The 18321-nt window shown below is 39.6% G+C and overlaps 2 protein-coding genes across 2 annotated transcripts in view; one reads left to right on the top strand and one right to left on the bottom strand.

Annotated features, from left to right (window-relative positions):
- Positions 1–4708: 4708 nt before the first annotated feature.
- Positions 4709–6197, bottom strand: LOC128736041 (glycerol-3-phosphate phosphatase-like). The gene is made up of 4 exons (XM_053830525.1): positions 6116–6197; positions 5943–6058; positions 5723–5883; positions 4709–5519 (listed from the first exon to the last, which is right to left on the bottom strand). Exons 2-4 carry the CDS (start codon positions 6037–6039, stop codon positions 4857–4859), a joined length of 921 nt encoding a protein of 306 aa, XP_053686500.1. The 5' UTR covers positions 6040–6058; positions 6116–6197; the 3' UTR covers positions 4709–4856.
- A 1661-nt stretch (positions 6198–7858) lies between these two features.
- The window catches only part of LOC128734429 (DENN domain-containing protein 5B), a 43650-nt gene continuing 33187 nt past the window's right edge, over positions 7859–18321 (top strand). The window contains exon 1 of the mRNA XM_053828628.1: positions 7859–8988. Within this exon, the coding sequence (XP_053684603.1) occupies positions 8736–8988 (253 nt within the window). The 5' untranslated portion in view covers positions 7859–8735. The remainder of the gene's footprint in view (positions 8989–18321) is intronic.

Genomic DNA, 18321 nt, shown 5'->3' with positions numbered 1-18321 from the left:
GCGGTATTGAGGTTTCAGCGTCGGAATCTGTTTCATAGTATATTCAGGGGTTCTTATCTTCTTTCGCCACTTTATTCCGACTCTTTTCAATATTTTGCAGATGTACTGGTGAGCAGGGATGCCACATATAATTCTGTGTTTTTTGTTGGAAAAATCTGACAATCTGTACGGCGAGGAAAAATATCTGTGCAAAAATCTGTCCAATGCAAAACAATGAGAGTGAAAGAGATAGAGAGTCATTTTGCTGACTATTTCCGTCTCTTTCACTCTCATGTAAAAGCTCAAAAATCTGTTTAATCTGTGCAATTTGGCGAAAATCTGTATTCTATGCATACAGATTCTGTACAGGCGATTTTTTTCAAATATCTGTTAAACACAGAATAATCTGTGCATGTGGCAACCCTGCTGGTGAGAACAGTTAAACTTTTTTGTGACATCCCGTTGACACACGGAATCCTTGTTGTTGAAGGTACGAGAAAGAGAACGAACTCCTTCTGTATTCGTAATTTTGGCTGGTCGTCCACTACCTTGCTTGCGAGTAGTTGTTGGGGATCTTAGGATATGATAAAAAGTTTAAGTCGCAACATTTTCGCTTTTAAAATGTTGTACCGTATACTTTTTGCCGAGATCTTCGTGCAATTCGTAGAAGTGTATAACGCGCTCACGGAATGCTTGTTGTTTTGACGCCATTTTAAACAAAACTTGGCAAGCATAAACAAAACAAAAAATTATTGGCATAAAGAGGAGAGAGAGAGCTAACACATACACACTCTTCCCAAGTAACAATGACAAAATTTTAATTGCCACCCGTTATAAATATAGATGCGAAATTTCGTACCATTTCGGCAACAAGAAAATTTTTTTGTTTTGCTAAACCTTAACAATAGATTCGTTGAATGTATTTAATAAGTAATCCGACATATTTGAAAACAGCGGCTAGGGTTTTGGAAATGGAACGCCAACTAGTTAATATACATGGAGCAATACACTGCTGCTGTATGCAAACAAGTTCTAGTTTGGGAAACTAAATATCCATGAAGCTGAACAGTTTTAGAATAATTGAAGTGGAAAAATTGCGGCCGACGATTGCTGCAATAAAATCATATACTGCCATCCAGGGTGACATTGTTCCACAGGGGTGAGATTGTACCAAAAAGTGAAAAAGGTTTTTTGTAAAATTTAATTAAATTATTTAGAAAATCAATATGATGTGAAATATAACTTATTTATTCATCACTAAGAATGGAACACAGATAATATTAGCGAATTGTTTAGCTTAAATAGGATTTCAAACTTCGGGTCCAAAAATAATTGAAAAAAGCTGTACTACAATATGTTCCATTTCCCAATCCAAACAACAAATCGCATCCACTGGCTATTCTGATGTCATATAAAGTATTCATTTATGTTGTATTGAAAGGTTGTAATGATTGATCCAGTATGTGGATTTCACACGCAAAACAAAAATACGTCAGATTACACTAATACACTTGCACTGTTTACTAGCGTGCCCAATATTTTGACAGATTAGATTGCATTATCCATCTTCAAGCAAACAGCATCGTAATCCTGCTACGTAATTAAAATTAATTTTTACTTTTTCTCTAGAAATTTCAGATCCTCTGAAAAACCCCCTTCAATAGAAGATAAATATCTTATACCGAAAATTTATACCAATGGTTCTAAAGAGGAGGGGTTACGACGTGTTATGCGACTGCGAAATCTCGAATGAAGTATATGACTACTTACTTACTTTACTTTACTCTACTTTAGTGGCGACGGTGCGTTATCGACCATGCGCCGAACGAATTTTGATTCTCCAGTACGGCCGTTGGTCCTGGGCTACCGGCTACCGTTTTCCAATTCCCTCCTTGAAGCACCAGCTGAACGTACATCGCCCTCGAAAGCCTAGATTCATCGGGTACAGGATCTGCCCCGAAGTCTACAGCCTCTTCCTAGTTCTCTGCTGAAAATAATTTTGGCTACTCTTCCGATGGACATTCTGGCCACGTGCCCAGCCCACTACAGCCTGAAGCAGAATTTTACGCTCAAAAGCCATATCCGTAAAGCACCACTGGGAGGGCAAGTATTCTGTGGAGCGCAGGTTTCGTGCGAATGTGCAAACTACGGAACTTCACAGGCTGCGTAATCTGTATAAAGCCCGATTCGCAGCTAGAATTCTCACATGTCACGAGCGTACCAAGGTATATGAATTCCTTCACTACTTCATTTCGTTTCCCCATCCAGCTCCATCTCGGCATTTACACCATTTCGTGAGATGAGATTTCGTAATGGTAGTCCTTTCCACGTTTACTCTTCGTGTTGTACCTTCCAAGGCAATGTTGAATAGAAGGTAAGAGACGCCCTTGTTTTAGTCTATCCATCGTCACAAAAGGAACTAAGGTCTCACCCGCTATTCCGATTCATAATTTCGACTCATCCAACGTCGCACGAATCAACATAATAAGTTTCGTCTAGCATTATCTGCCACAGTTAGTCACGTTTGACTGAATCGTGCGCCGCCTTAAAGTTCGCAAACAGCTGATGAGTCTGCAGGTTATAGTCCCGGAACTTGTCTAGTAACTGGCGCAGGGTGAACATCTGATCTGATCTCTGGAGTGACCCTCATGAAAATTAGCTTCGTACTCGCCAACGGACTTCGCTAACGCTTTCGGTCTTCAGAACAGGATACGGGAGAGCACCTTATAGGCAGCATTGAGCCATGTAATGCCTCGATAGTTTTAACAGCCATACCGTTTCTCAGTTCACTGATTACCTTCTCAACTTCCTTCAGTGTTGGTAGCTCCACTGGCCTGGTTATTCTCCTCTGCCACCCTCTGGCATTTGGCATCGAACCAGCTGTTACGCTGTCTTCCACGCCTACCACCACTATCACAGTTGTTTCAATGGCACCATGGAGGTTCCTCCATAACCCACTTATATCTTCTTCCTTTACTTCCTGCTGTTCTGCGATTCGTTGATCAAACCTTGTAGCGTATTACTCTGTCACGTCATCTACCGTCAATTGCTGGATGTTGAAACGTAGCGTCCTCTCAATGTGAGCTTCGCCGCGTTCGACAACCTTGCTCGAAACTTACCCAAGACAGGATAGTGGTCAGGGTCGATATTTGATCCCCGAAAAGATCGTACATCTATGACATCCGAAATGTGTCGACCGTCAATCAGGATATGATCGACCTGAGAGATAGAGTATCCATTTGGAAGACTCCAGGTGTTTTTCCGAACATTCCGAGTTATCTGTAGGTGCTACAGACGGGCATTCCTCTGGTGGCGACAAAATTTATGAGCCTCGAATTTATGGGCCCTATTCTGTAAGTCACGCCGAGCAACTCGGCTCGACTCAGTCACTGTCGAGTGTCGAGTGCAAGAAGAACGGGCAGCATAGCGGCTCAATGCAGGACCAAAACAAAGCTAGCTCAAGCGTCACTTGCTAACCGTTTAGTCACTAGCTTTTTGGCGGTGGACTCAGTCGAGTTACTCGACAAAATCGGGTCGCATGTGAGTTACATAATACCAAAAGTCGACTAGTCGAGCAAAGTGACACTCGACGTGACTTACAGAATAGGGCCCTATGATGTCGACAGGTGAAGGCTATGTCTGCCAATCACAGGACCGAAGTATTTCTCCCTCCCAATCTGAGCATTTGCATCTTAGATGATCATTTTCACGTTATGTTTTGGGTACTCTCCATAGGTCCTCTCGAACCTGTCGTAGAATTCATCCTTAGCATCATTGCATTTATCACTTATCGGTGATTTATCGAAGACGTTGATTAGGCCATAGTTGCAGGATTTGCCTTTTTAACACACATGTACGGGCATCTACGGGCTTCTACCAGATAACTCAGATAATGCTTTCCCAAACCCCTACGAAACTGACTCTATGTTCTGCTATTCTCTCGCCATTGTAGTAGCTGGGATACTTGAAAGGAGTATCTGCAATAGGATCTACTGCACGGAATTCTGTGAATTTGGCCCTCGAACTTCCTGAATAGTAGCGATCTCCACACCGAGTCGATGTAGCTTTCGAGCAAAAAAGCCAGCTCGTGTCGGTTCATGGAGAGTTCTGACATTCCCGGTACTGAGTTTCCAATCGTTGTCACGACGCCTGCATCCCAGTGATGCGTTTTCCATCTTAGGTATACTGCGTTTCATATTCAGGCTCTCGCTTCGAGACAGACGCTTCTTTAGCCGCTCCTCACCGTGAGAACAAGCACTTAAGGTCGCACCTTCTAGCTTGGCTGCTCCAGTACGTACATGGAGCATTTCCAGGTATAACCGTCGATCGTCATCGTTTGACTTAGATCCAGATACATTTTAATTAATCGTAAAAATCAGATTTTGTCCAAAACAACATGGAACGTGGAACATGTTCATGGAAATCTGGCACAACCACGAGCAGTCGATTTGAATGCTGCAATCATTATTAAACAATGCAGTATGTTCGCAGAACTAGCCACGATGTCTATGGACAAAATAAAAGGGATTTTTAAAGATTTTCATAAGAGAAATGCATTCATGATCACACGCAAAAACTATTAATTTTTGCTAAAACATAAAATAACCCAGCGCCGAATTTATCTCTAGCAGTTAAGTTGCATTTAACTACAATTAGAACATAAATTAATAGTAGTATGTACCTATTTCTTCAGAATCGTGTTGTACGGGATGCTGTAACAAACAATATTTTGTTTTATCATTAAAACACTGGATGTATTTACTTATAACAAATTGTTTTTTCAGCAGCTAGGGGTTTATTGTAACTCTGCTCAATGCGATTCTATTCAGCTAATTACTGATATTTAAGCAAATCTGCATCTACTATAAACTATATCTTTAGAGATAGGGTAGCAGATCTCCTAGTTTGCTAGCATACACATCAGGCACCAATTTTCTAGTCTCGGGATCGTCCGACTCGGCGTACTGCTTTACATCCGCAGCTTTATGAATTCCCGTCTCTACCAGCAGCGTTTGAAAACCGCAGTTTTTTCCAAGCAAAATATCGGTATTGCATCGATCTCCGATCATTAACGTACGCGCCGGATTCACCTTGTACTGCTGTTCCAGGATGTCGCAGATATATTTATTGGGTTTTCCCATCACCGTCGGCAATCGTTCGGCACAGGTTGTGACCGCATTGACGATGCTACCCGTACCGGGAATTACACAATCCGGCATCGGAAAGCGCTCGTCAGTGTTGGTTCCAATGAACAGAACTTCCGCATTGTTTAAATACGAAGCCGCCTTCATCATTTTGATGAAGCTAAAATGTTCATCAAAACCCACAACGACTGCCCCGACTTCCGGGTCCGGATTAAACTGCTGAACTGCTTCTGCCAGGGAGCCCTGTAGATTATCCGGCCCGATGCCGATGTGCCGAATTCCAACGGCATCCAGCTCCCGCGTGATTCCAGTAGATCCTATCACATATACCTTTTTGGTAAAATTTTTGGCTTTCAAGTACTGGGCCGCCAGATAGGCAGTAGAGATGATGTTTTCCTTAAACGATAAAGCGGATGAGCATGACACCGTGGTTTGTTATCAGTAATTTTTGCAGTGAACCGGTTCATTCTACTTTATCTCAACAAAAGCAATTGTCATGTACTCAAATATTGATTCTCTGCATTGTAGTTTGCAATCTAAATAATCAATAAGTACAAATTTTGCTTTTTTGAAAATGAACTAGACATGGAATAACTTACAACACCAACATTGAAGCCGAGCTTCAGAGATTTTGCTACGAACTCAGGCCGCGTCTTGGTAGAATTGTTGGTCACGAAAAACAGCTGTTTGCCATTGTCGATGAACTTATTAATAACATCCTTCGCCAATGGTAGCGGCTCGTTGTCTACCCAGATAACGCCTACAATTTTAGGTTCAACAATATTCAGAACACATTTAATATGATTTTGACGAGTATACCATCACAATCCGTTAGCACTGTGTCAAACGAATCCAACCACTGTTTAATATTGGCCGGATTTAGAGAGGCGAAATTAGTTCCGGAATTCTTATACATGATTGAAAGTTAATCGGGTCTGTAAATAAAAATATGCATTACTTCTGCACAAAAATAATAGTTAAATTTCGCTTACATTTTATACCTAAAACTTATGATTATCTAAATCTAGTACGAAATAAAATGCTCGAATTAAAAAGAATACATCTTGGAAATTCTGCCGAATTCAGTTCAACTGGAATGACATACTTGACATTGAAAATGACAAGAAAAGTCACTGGTTCCTGCTATGTCAAAACAGCTGTGGAAGACGTCCCGGGGGTTGTCCTCCCTATTAGACCATTTACGAACTGACAATATTGCTGATATTGATATTGCTTTCCCATGTGGTACCTTGCGTTATGTCAAGTATCAGCACAGGGAAAGTGCAACATTAATGACACAAGCAAGTTACCATATATCCAGGCTAAAACTCATCTATGAATCATGGTTTGACAAAAATGGCTCACAAGAAATGGAAATTTGATATTTTTAAGATCCACAGTGAATTTAAACACGATTGTAATCTACAACCCAGAAGTCATTTGAACTGTCTTGTCGCGGCATTTAACAGATAATATTCTTATGAAACATCCAACTATAATTTGCATTTTATGTAATTTCATTCTACTTTTCTGCTGCAATTTTATTCTACTACTCTCCACTTGAACTCTGAGTATAATTAGTCCCCATAAGTGAGGTAAAAGATCTATCTGCGAAAGAAAGGTCTTTATTTTAAATTTATACTTAATGGTTACTCTTTTCTCTTATATTCTGACGTCATTAAATTTTATAAACAATTTTAGTGAGGATTTTCGGCAGTACAGTCGGTTATCTATCGAAATCGGCTATTTTATACTGCCAGACGTTTCGGTTCTCGGTTTTGGCCTTAATAAACAAATGTATACCTTTGCCGGTTTTGAAGTGTTTACGAGAAATATCCAGCATGCTATAAAACGTAGTACTAGCTCTGAAATTATCTATAAGCGACTAGGAAGAGAAATCATATTTTTGTATTTGTCATCACGCACATGCTGGCAGTTTCTTATTAGATTTTATGAAAATATGAATAGACTGTAAGCAGTCTTTTAGTTTCGTATAATTATGACTGACGAATACTGGAAAATATGTATGTTTTTCTTCCAAATGCCAAATGGGTGGTATGGGACTAGAATTTCATCCGATTTTGAATCAGTATTTTTGTTTGTTTTCTGCAGATAAATCTTTTTAAATTCACTACCTTTGATAGTAGCCTCGTTTACAGGTTTAAAACATGTTAAACTTAACCAATATTCTTAATTATGGTTCCAGAACCGCAGTCTCTTTAAAATGTTGCTTGTAGTTGTTGTTGTAGTTCGTTTTACTGCAGAAGGATAGTCAATTTTACAACACCTCTAGCGAATAAAGCTATTCCGTAGACAGATGTATTATTTGTTGGAATCACAAAATTTTGCACACGCCGATCCTGGAGTGGAGGGAATTTTATGAACGAATATTTAAAAATTTAGACTAACTCTTTGAATGTAACACGATTACTTTTCGAATGACGTTGGACGTTCTACTCCTGTCGAGAATCTACTACTACCTACTCTACTGTTTGCAAATCGCAGCCAACTTCGCTTCGTCTCGATTGCCATGACACCAACACATGCGCAAAGGCAACCTGTCAAACAGGACGCCAAACAAAATGCATAACTTTCATAGTAGTATTTGTTTCGCCAACCAGCCAGCCAGTCAGCTAGCCTAGCGCAGTGAATGAGAGTACGGGTAACTGCTCTTTGCGTAGTTTGCTTTGCCTTCAGTACATCTTTGTCTTTCCTCTGCCGTGGACGAACCGCGGGTGGTTCCGTAAACGCAACGCAGTTTGATAGATGATAGGTACTGAAAGAAGAATCAGTTATCGAATAGGGAATATTGGTGCATTCTATCAAGGACGTTCAGCATTTCGATAATAAAAAGGCTAAATTCATCGTGATTGTAGGCTACCGAGAAAAGAATTGCCTCGTTAGTTCAGGTGTCACACAATATCGATTGTGTCATATTAGAGCGTGCACGTAAAGGGTAAAGTAAAATAAATCTAGCCAACATGGCAAGTAATGGAATGTGAGTAATATCAATACCTTGAGAGTGATACATAGGCTGGAAAAACGACCAATAAATCAGATAAAGTGATGCTGCTAAGATGAAATAGCGAAACAGAAAACGAAGAAAAAATAAGAGGAAAGAAAATCGATCTTGAATTATCCAAGTTGGATCCTTTCCCTGCGGAGAGAAAGAAATCGTGAATGTTTGAGTGAAATAATATAGCATTTATATGCTACATATTACGCATGTGTGTTGGTAGTTCGCTCATGGCTCTCTATTGTGATGTTTGAAGTGTAGAGAAGAAACGGCAAGAAGATTCTGTTTTGATCAAGAAGGTCATCCGATTGTTGTCTTATGTGCATGCTGTGTACATCTCTAGCCGAGAGCGTGTAGTGTATTTTTCGACTACTCCTTCATTCACTGCTAGCTCCTCAACTGCGAGGAGTTACACTATTCGTTCGAACGTTGTGATGTGTTATGAAAAATTATGTTATGTGAGTTGTAAATGAAGTAAATAACCCTGATTGCCGAATTGAGGTATTGTGCATTGGAAGCTCGAAATTGCACCGCGCGCTTACGGTTGCGGCGTTTAGGCTTTGCCATCCCCCTTCACAGTAGTGTACGCCACGATTATGAGCGATAAATCCTCCAATGGGCTCGCTAGTAACGGACATGCCGGCGCACCCCAGCAAGACTCCGGCGATACTGGTGGGGCCGCAGTGCGAGCCTCCAGCAGCCTGACCGGTTCAACGACCAGCCTGGAGAGCAATGGCAAACCGAAAGGCCTGAACGACAGCGTCCAGCAGCAGTTCAGTCGGTTTGCTGATTATTTCGTGATATGTGGTTTGGACCTAGATTCTGGCCTAGAACCGGACTTGTTTGCAGGTAAGAATTGGTTTTGCAATGACCCTATATACCAGCTACCTTCCAGAGAGTCGTAGTCCTACGTCAAAAACTTGTCTAGCAGACTCGATGGACATTCACAGTTTACCCTCAAGATCTTTGCTGTGGTCATCCAAAGCGAACTGGTGACCTTTGAGATCGCAAAACGATATCTTTTTCATTTATTTCCACTATAAGGTGTCTCGAAATGACTTTAATGAGCATGACTTTAAAATGACAGAATAGAAGCTGTTTTTGAGCAAAATCTGTTTTTGTTTTAGTTTTATGTTCTCTACAATGAATGAACTTTTCAGCTGCAGCGCCGACAATTTTACTATGGTTTTGGGCACTTTTTTCCCAGGCTTCTTCAAAAGTTGCAATGAAATCCACTGCCTCGATTGGCCTAGGCCCGGAATGCTTTGGAGCATTCATCGTCTTTGGTACGAATTCGACTCCATTGGCTTTGTACCAGGTTAGCGCGTCTTTTGCGTATTACATTGATGCTAAATATAGTCAAAACAGTATTGGATCATCATGTTCCCGAATCATGGGTAACAGGTCCAAGCATTCACGAATCTAAACATCAACTTTAATTAGTTTGTTGTTACGAGTGGCTTCGAAAGCATTTCACACTCACAAATCGCTTGCCACATCATAGTCTTTTTGATGAACTTTTCCGTAAAAATGCACTTCTCGGCATCGTCAATGCATTGGCCATCACAAACGATATTAGAACTGGTCATCTGGAAGCGGCTTGATACTCATATTTCACAAGAGTTTCATCAATTTATCAACCATAACAACGCACACCGAGCTTTCATGTTCCCGGCCCAGTCTTCGTGGCAGTAGACCTTCGATGCAGCGTTCGATGATCCAAGCTGCACCACAAAATTTGTGTGTGAACAAGATACTGTAGTGCCCTTTTGGTCTTGTTCCCAAAGCCCCAAGATTGAGAATTCCTCGCGATATGTAGCAAACCTCCTTCCAGGCTTTGATAAAAGTTGCTTCTTGGTAGTTCCACTGAATTCTCATCCTTTTGCTAATATGAAACGATTCATCAGAATTTAGGACCCCTCGGCATCCCAACTTGAAGCATCGTTACAGGTGGTTCTTGAAGCTCTTTGCTGCTGCACATAAGCAGAGTATCGTCAAAGTAGATGATAAAGGACGAACTCTGCTCAGCTAACTGATAAAATACTGCTTGAAGACGTCGTCAAAACAAGAAATTCGGTTCTGCGGCGATGCTCAATAGTATTCGGAACGTGACTTGACGAACTACAGGACCGAAGATTGAATCAAAGTCGGTTTCGTACTTTTGTAAGAAGCCAGGAGCGACCAACTTTGTTATGTACCGGACATTTCTGTTGACGTCGGCCTTCTTCACGTGCACTCCCATCCAACAGGCTTATCGTTGTATGGCAGATCTACTGTCTCCCAGTGTTATTCTCCATCAACGAATGAACCCCTCGTCCATTGCTGCCATTCAGTACTCATGCTTGGGGTCATTGATGGATTCGTTCTAGCCGCGAGGCTCACGACCAACGCTTGATACCACACCAACTGCCTCGCTGTAGCGCAAATCCGGGATACCTTTCGTTTGACCAGTAGACCTTCTGACTTCAATTGCTTTTTCCCTATAGCATTCGATCAATGTAACATCTCCAACATCCGTTTCCGTATAGTATTCCGTTTCGACCGTAGAGCTCTGTACTATGGGTTTCGGAACTGACAACAGGTTCATCTCCAGTCTTGGATTGCAACAAACAACACATTGCTAATCGACACCAGTGACAGGAAATATTTCCAGCTCTAGCACCTTGCAAGATCGCAATTTTTCTGTTGGTCAGTCACGGTTACCACGGTGTTTTGCAGGACTTTCTCGAAGAATTCTTGCAAAAATAGTACGTTATCAACTTCTTCTTTTTCGGGAATGCTGCTTTCATCGCCTCACTTGAGGGTCATGGATTTCATCTCTTTGCCACTTAGACTAACAGCTTACTCAGTTTCTACTCATCATCAGACCGGCTCGTCAACGTATCGAACGAATCGGACCAGTTCCTAAGAACGAAGGCAACAATCAACTGTTCGCCCAAGTCCATCCCAAGTAACACACAAAACAAGTTAGAAAATAATATTCATGGAAACTAGTCATTTCTATAAACGTACTTTGAAAACATATGTTTTTATTATTATTATTGAGATGTTTTGTGAATTTATTTGACAGGTGACAGCTTATATCAAATGAATAACAATTGTTTGTTTTTGAGTTTTTAAGTTGTCAACATGTTAACACGAAGTTTTTATCATATCTCCATTACTAAATTTGAATTACTGGAACAACAAGTTGTAGCTTATGCTATAATAACGTTTTATATTGGTATGAAACAACTTGATGCATACTTCTTTCAATTGTCGTTTCAATAGACTTCATTTTTTTGCGCTTTTCTGGTAATAGAGAAGTTCTGATATATGTAATGTTATACTGTTCTATAACAAGCTGGGTTGCTTGGGATACCAACGCACAGCAGCTTCGCGAACAGCTCTTCCAGCTCGAAAAGATGATTCTGCATGTCGTCCCCATCGCCAAACGATTTGTTGCAAATCCATTTGAGCAGCGCAACTTTGGAGCAAAGAGATGTTTTTCATGGTGATTCTTGATATTTCCAGGCTACCTTAATGTTCTTCGTGTCCCGAATCAGCGCAAAACTGGACGATAAATCTCAAACAATCAGAGGCGAGAGGGACGGGAGTTTGAAAAACTCCGAATTTCGATATTTAAATCGTCGCTTATCGTGAAAAATGTATTTATTACTCAGCCAGAATCGAACCAATTAGCGTCTGCTCTGCTTTTCAGTGTTTTTCAACGCGTGAAAAACTGCACGCAGCGCGTACGTAGAGCATGAAATTCGTAAGATCTTTCTTGAAGACGTAAACAAGTTTGGTGAAGACTGAAAGCTCTATTTTCAACACTTTTTGTGTTACAATACGTTTGTGACGACCACATGCATTGGGTATTTGACCAATTGAGGGTTAATGAAAAGAGTGCATAATCTTTCTTATATAAAAGTTACCTGATTGATGACTTCAGAAACAATATGCATTCATATTGCTATAAATGACATCCGAAGAAAGTTTTTTTGAGAAAGTAAATTGAAAAAGCTGTAATACCAATTTTTTTCATATGCACTCTAAATTAGACTTAAAAACTCAATTATGCAGGAAAATATTGCCTGAATTTGTATAAAAAATATCAAAGCTATTTTTTGCACACGTCAAATGGATAATCAGTAGTTCAAATTATATCAATTCAATAATAATTGAGCTGGTAAAAGTACGTGAAAGAAATAGTAAATGATCGTTGCAGAAATTCAGAAATTACACTTTGTCATGATCGTAAGCTTATTTTAAATCCATTTGTTTCAACTTTCCTGCGCAACGTTAATGCTTATCCGCCTAATTGAACATCATTCTCGCGCTGAACTATCCTATAATCAACGCCTAAATAACACTACCAAAACAAAGAAGCAGTCAATTCTATAAATCTCCCGCAAACTCGACCAAGCGAGATAATTCCATGAGTTTCAATCGAGCAAACCGCGATGTGAGCCTGATCGGATGCAAAACTCGTTTCAGAACACCTCCACACAGCACCAGTTCGAACCGGTCACCGGTCTAAGCATTGATTAATCTACGCCCTCTTCTTCGGAAAAAGTACGCGAGAATCGAGAAAACGCTCGTCATCGCTCCTTTTCTGGGCTGTTAAGTATTCAAGTGTGCAGATGCCTCCGCGGTAGAATTATTGCTAATATGTATGAAGAAAACTACTACTATGTACAACCTCTCAATTGGTGTGCGATAGTGAAACGCGAAACCAGGTTGAAGTGCAACGTCAAAAACCTCTCGTTGATGTGTTTGCCAAGAGCTTTTGCATCAAGTGGATGCTTTAGGAAGACTCGAAGTATGTAATTTCCAAACACTCCAACAAGAATTCAAAATTGATTACAGTGAACAGCAACAGCAGCTGGGGGTGATGACGCCGAGAGGTGGAATGTTTCCTGGTTTCGAGCTCCATAAATATCTAAATTCACTCACTAACAAATGATTGATGCTGTGTAGTGATCTGGTAGATGAGTTACATGACATAGAAAACATGTTTATACACTGCTTCCTGATTGAAACCATATTCTTGAGTGTAAACGGCAGAACACCAGCTCACAATATGACACTAATGGACCGGTTCGGATAGCTGAAAATAACCAAGAAATGTTTCCATCCGTAGAGAAAGATGACTAGTGCTTTGGCAGATAATCAATATTCCAGATAAATTGACCATTCTGCTGTTTGCTCAAGTGTAGTGCAATATAGCACATGTTTTCGCCTTAAAGTTTCCATCTTCCATTATATTTATAAGTGGTCGTAACTGTGGAACAATGACAGATAAAAGTAAAGTAGATAAGAAAAAATAACTATGAATCTCTGCAAACTTCATTATAATCACGTAATTTAGACTAAATTGCACGAATGATGCAGTACCCAAACGAAAGATTAATGCCATAGGATAAATATCGGTTGAACGACCCTTATGCAAACCACAGTCAGAAGGATGTATATAATGGGAACAATTGTTTCTACACGTTCGCTACGTTGGTTTCAGCAGGCGGCAAAGGAAACCGGTCGAAAGGCAACGAATTGTAAAAACAGACCGCGAAACCGCGGCAGCCGTGCGTACGTACTTGTTGCGAGTTAGAAATATCCGCTGCCGCCGCCGCGCCACGATTGGATGCATAGGCAGAGCATACGTACACAAATATTGCATCAATGCGAACGACCCAGTTAAATTTATCGGTGTAATATTAGGAAGATGGTCCGAACATGCCGTCAATTACGCTCCGCATCTCATCTCCCGCCCAGCACTCGCATAATATCCGACTGCAGGCGCATGTGAAAAATATTTACCGAACTGACCGGCCGGGCCGGTAGCAATTAGATTTGAAAGGGAATTTTTCCATTTTTTTCATCATGGCACACAAATTTATCATCTAACAACATCATTTTGGAAAAAGATACTTCAGCTGTTTTGCAGCTTAAACAGCAAAGTTCATCTGCTGATGAATGCAGTAATTAAACTTCTACAGCATTTGAGCACGTCAACAAAGCCCGCCACGCCGCTGATCGGTCGTCGGCGGGTGTTGTGTTTCCATTCCGTGCGCTGCATTAATTTTGCACTCTCGGTTTCTCCATCGAAAGCAGCACAGCAGCGACTGACCATTAGGTGTGAACCTTGAAACGGTTGCTGGCTGCCAGCCTGGCTGCCTGACTGACTGGTTGACTGGTCTTGAGGTTTTTTTAGGCACACGTTCAAATGGAGCTGTTTTCTTCGCACTGCAAATTGGGTGGCAAACGTTGGATATAGTTTAAAAACAGAAACTGCTGAACCTTGTAACGTTTCGGCGGTGAAGATCTTCAAAATTTTCCGCTTACCATTCGCGCCATTTACCACCAGTCAGTGGTAGATAGTTTGCCGACGATGGAGGAAGTAACCAAAGGCACATTGCACTTTCCATGTGCATGTTCAGTATCTCTTGCTTAATCCGTTCGGCTCGTGTTTAGGCTGTCGGAAAGTCCGTAATAAAAGAGGATATGAACAGCAAAAAAAAAAGATATACAGCGGAATCTAAGCGCAGTTTTTTGAACAACTGAAAGATGATCGGATTAGAAGGCTTAGGATTAACAGAGGTGTACTGTAGTAATGGTTATTTATAAGCGGTATTATGGTGATGGCTGCTTTTGTTTAAAAATTGTAAACTCTTATGCATGCAGCGCACCTAATTAAGCGAATGGTAACGACGCGTTGAGAAACTGCTTGTACACTTTTATGTAAATTATACAGCCATTTTTTTAACAGTGATTTAATCTTCAGTAAAACAGCAAATGATGAAAAGCAATTAAAAATCTTGAAGTTTATGGCATCCGAAAAAATACCGAGTACTTTATGAATGATAAATTTACGATAAAATCATTGTGAAGGCAGTCAATCTACATGTATTCAAAGTTTAGAAAAAGTATCACTATATGCAAACTTTGTGAAAGCAAACGTTCACACATAATTATGGAGAGCTAAAAACAAAACAAAAGAAATCTGAGAAGAAAGAAAAAGTCTGAAGATAAAATTGTGTCTTCTTTTTTTTCCTTGGCAAAAAAACTAGGTTAAAACCTGAAAATTGGTCCTATGAAACTTTAAACTGTTCCTCTTAAATTATAAAATTGATCCTTCGAAACTTGTAAACTGAAACTTGTAAATCGGTCCTCTAAAATTTGGAAGTAGGTTCTCTGTAATTATGCAAACGTAACTATATAAATATAGAATTTGATATTCTAAACATAGAAGTTGGTCACCTATAACTTAGATATTGGGTCTTTCAACAATTGTAAATTGGTCCTCTGAAATTTAGAAATTGGCCCTGTAAAACTTGTAAACCAATTCTATAAAACTAGACATTAGTTCACTCAAATTTGAAAACTGATTCTTTAAAACATTTAAATTGGTCACCTGTAAATTGATTCTCTATAAATTGGAAATTGTTCCTCTAACATTTGGTCCTCAAAAATTTGGAAATTGGTGTTCTGAAACCTAGAAGTTGGTCACTTGAAACTTAAAAATTGGACCTCTGAAACTCCTTTCCTTTGAAAAATGTAAATTGGTTCTATGAAACTTCAAATTGGTTCTCCAAATATTTGGAAATTAGCTCTCTGATTCCGAGCAAGTCGGTTTTCTGAAACTTGTAAATTAGTCCTCTGGAACTTGGAAATTGTTTCTCTAAAATGTGGAAATAAGTTCTCTGAAATTACAAATTTGGTCATCTAAAATTTAGCAATTGGTACTCTGAAACTTAGAAGTTGGTCACTTTGAACATGTAAATTGGTCCTCTGAAACTAGTGAATTGGTCCTATGAAACTTTTAATCGGGTTTTTAAATTTAAAAATCGGCTCTCCGCATCGGTCTTCTAAAATTGATCCTCTGAAACTTGGAAATAGTTTCTGTAAAATTTGGAAATAGTTTATCTGATGTTATGAATTTGGTCGGAATTTGGTACTCTGAAACTTACAAGTTGGTTCACTGAAATTGGTCCTCTGAAACTTGTAAATTGGTCATATGAAACTTTAAATTGGTCCTCTAAAATTTGGAAATTGCTACTCCGAAACTTGGAAATTGGTTCTCTGAAACTTAGATATTATTCCTATAAAATCTGAAATTGCTTATATGTAATTATGAGTCTGGTTCCCTAAAGTTTCGAAATTAATCCTCTGAAACTTAGAAGTTGGTTACAAAAGCAGCAAAGCCATGGGTACGTTCTTAAGAACTTGACCCGTTTTGACAGACTTCGCAGCCGGTTATTAGAGTGCAGGAAAATTACGAGGCTAATGCAAAGATCCTATTAACTCTATAGCGGCACCGGCCAGTAGATTCGAACATACGACGACTGACTTGTTAGGCCAGCATCGTACCCCGATGCTAACTGGACGGGAAGTTGGTTACATGAAACCTGAAAATAGACGCTCTGGTAATTGTGACTTGGATTTTTGAAACTTGTAAGTTGAACCTCGAAATCTTGGAAATTAGTCTTCTAAAATATAAAAATGGTCTCCCTGAAACTTGGAAATAGGTTCTCTGAAATTTGGAATTTGACCCTCTGGGATTTGGAAATTAGTTCTCTGAAATATGGAAGTCAAACCTCAAATAATAGGAAACCTTCAAAACTTCAATTGGTTCTCTAAAATTTAGAAATCATTGTCATTGGTCATTGAAACTTATAAATTGATTCTTTGGAACTTGGAAAATAGTTCTCTGAAATTATGAATTTGGTCCTCTAAAATTTAAAACTTGGAACTTGAAAATTGGTCACCTCAAATATGGAAGTTGGGCCTCTGAGCCCAACTTGCTTCGAGGTCCGGTGCTGGTCAAACAAGCCAGTCGTCGTCAGGCGGTGCCTGCTAGATAGAGTCAGTAGGTGTCAGTGTCAGAAACAGTGCCCCGTAATTGTCCTGTACAGCCGACAGCCGACTGTGAAGTGTGTCGAAAGGCCAAGTTTTTTTTTCCTTGTTGGGGACCAGTGGTCCAACTGCGACCAGTTCTTTGATCTATTGTGGTGTAAGGTCAAGTCTTAGAAAGACGTTTAAACCCAAGGCTTTACTTTTAACTCAGAAACTTGGAAATTGTTCCTATAATATTTAGAAGTTGGGCCTCTGACTAACACTTGGAAGCTAGTTCTCCAAATCTTGTAAATTGCAATTTCTCTGAATCTTTCTCTAAAACTTGGGAATTATTCAACTAATATTTGGAAATTTGTTTTCTAAAGTTTTGAATGAAAAATTTCTAAAATTTTAAAATGTTGGTCCTTTGAAACTTGGAAATTAATCTTCCAAAACTTGGAAATGGTCTCCAATGCTCGATGAAATTGACAGCCCTGTATGGAGGCCAATATAAAACGCCTCTTTATCTGTCACCACACGGACATGACTACTGAACTGCTGACAGTGTTTGTCTTTCTCAGTTTGCTACCCTTCAAAGCAATTCATTAATGAATGGCAGTGCTGAATGATTGCTCGACTAACCTGTAAGTCAATTTTCTTGCTCTTAACCGATATTTTTAATCTCAGAGCTTAGTTTTTTAAAATGTCTGATTTTTAAAATCAAGCAAATCCTACTTACCTACTCAAGCTTACGTTTATTATAATCTCGTTTGTCGTTGCGGGCAGTTCAAAATGAATCATTGATTCACATTTGATTTCATTAACTATTGTCGAGAATGAATGAAAGTAGAGAACAACATGAACATGAACACAAGTGACTCGCTCGAACCATTGGTTTCAGGTTGGCAGTGCTGAGTTCATTTCATCTGTTTCTAGTACAACAAAGAGTGGGAAGTATTTTGCTTCAATTCAGGACAGAAAAAATTGAATATGAGATTTCTAAGCACTGACGGTTTCTCTGAAACTTGAAAATTGATCCTCCGGAGTTTAGGAATTGGACCTGTAAAATTTTAAATATGGACCTAGGAAAATCGGAAATTAGTCGTCTACAATGTCCAATCGAGTTAAAATTTCGATCAAAGATTATTGTTGGATCCATTGTTTTACCATATCTTTGCATTCTTTCCTTTCGGTTTGTGAAGTTTTTTATCAGATTCCAAAGATTAAATCTTTCTTTCGTATTTCTAAATGAAAACTTAGTCAATTGAAGTCGATACTGTTAATTTCCTGTCCTGTATTTGGCGGTGAATGATGGTAAAAGAATAATAGCAGAGATTTGGCAATTATCATGGGAAGCCAATATTC

The sequence above is a fragment of the Sabethes cyaneus genome, chromosome 2 (genome assembly GCF_943734655.1).
Source record: "Sabethes cyaneus chromosome 2, idSabCyanKW18_F2, whole genome shotgun sequence".
NCBI classification, from domain to species: Eukaryota; Metazoa; Arthropoda; class Insecta; order Diptera; family Culicidae; genus Sabethes; species Sabethes cyaneus.
Note: the sequence above shows the minus strand (reverse complement) of the source record. Positions and strands in the feature narration are given on the sequence as shown.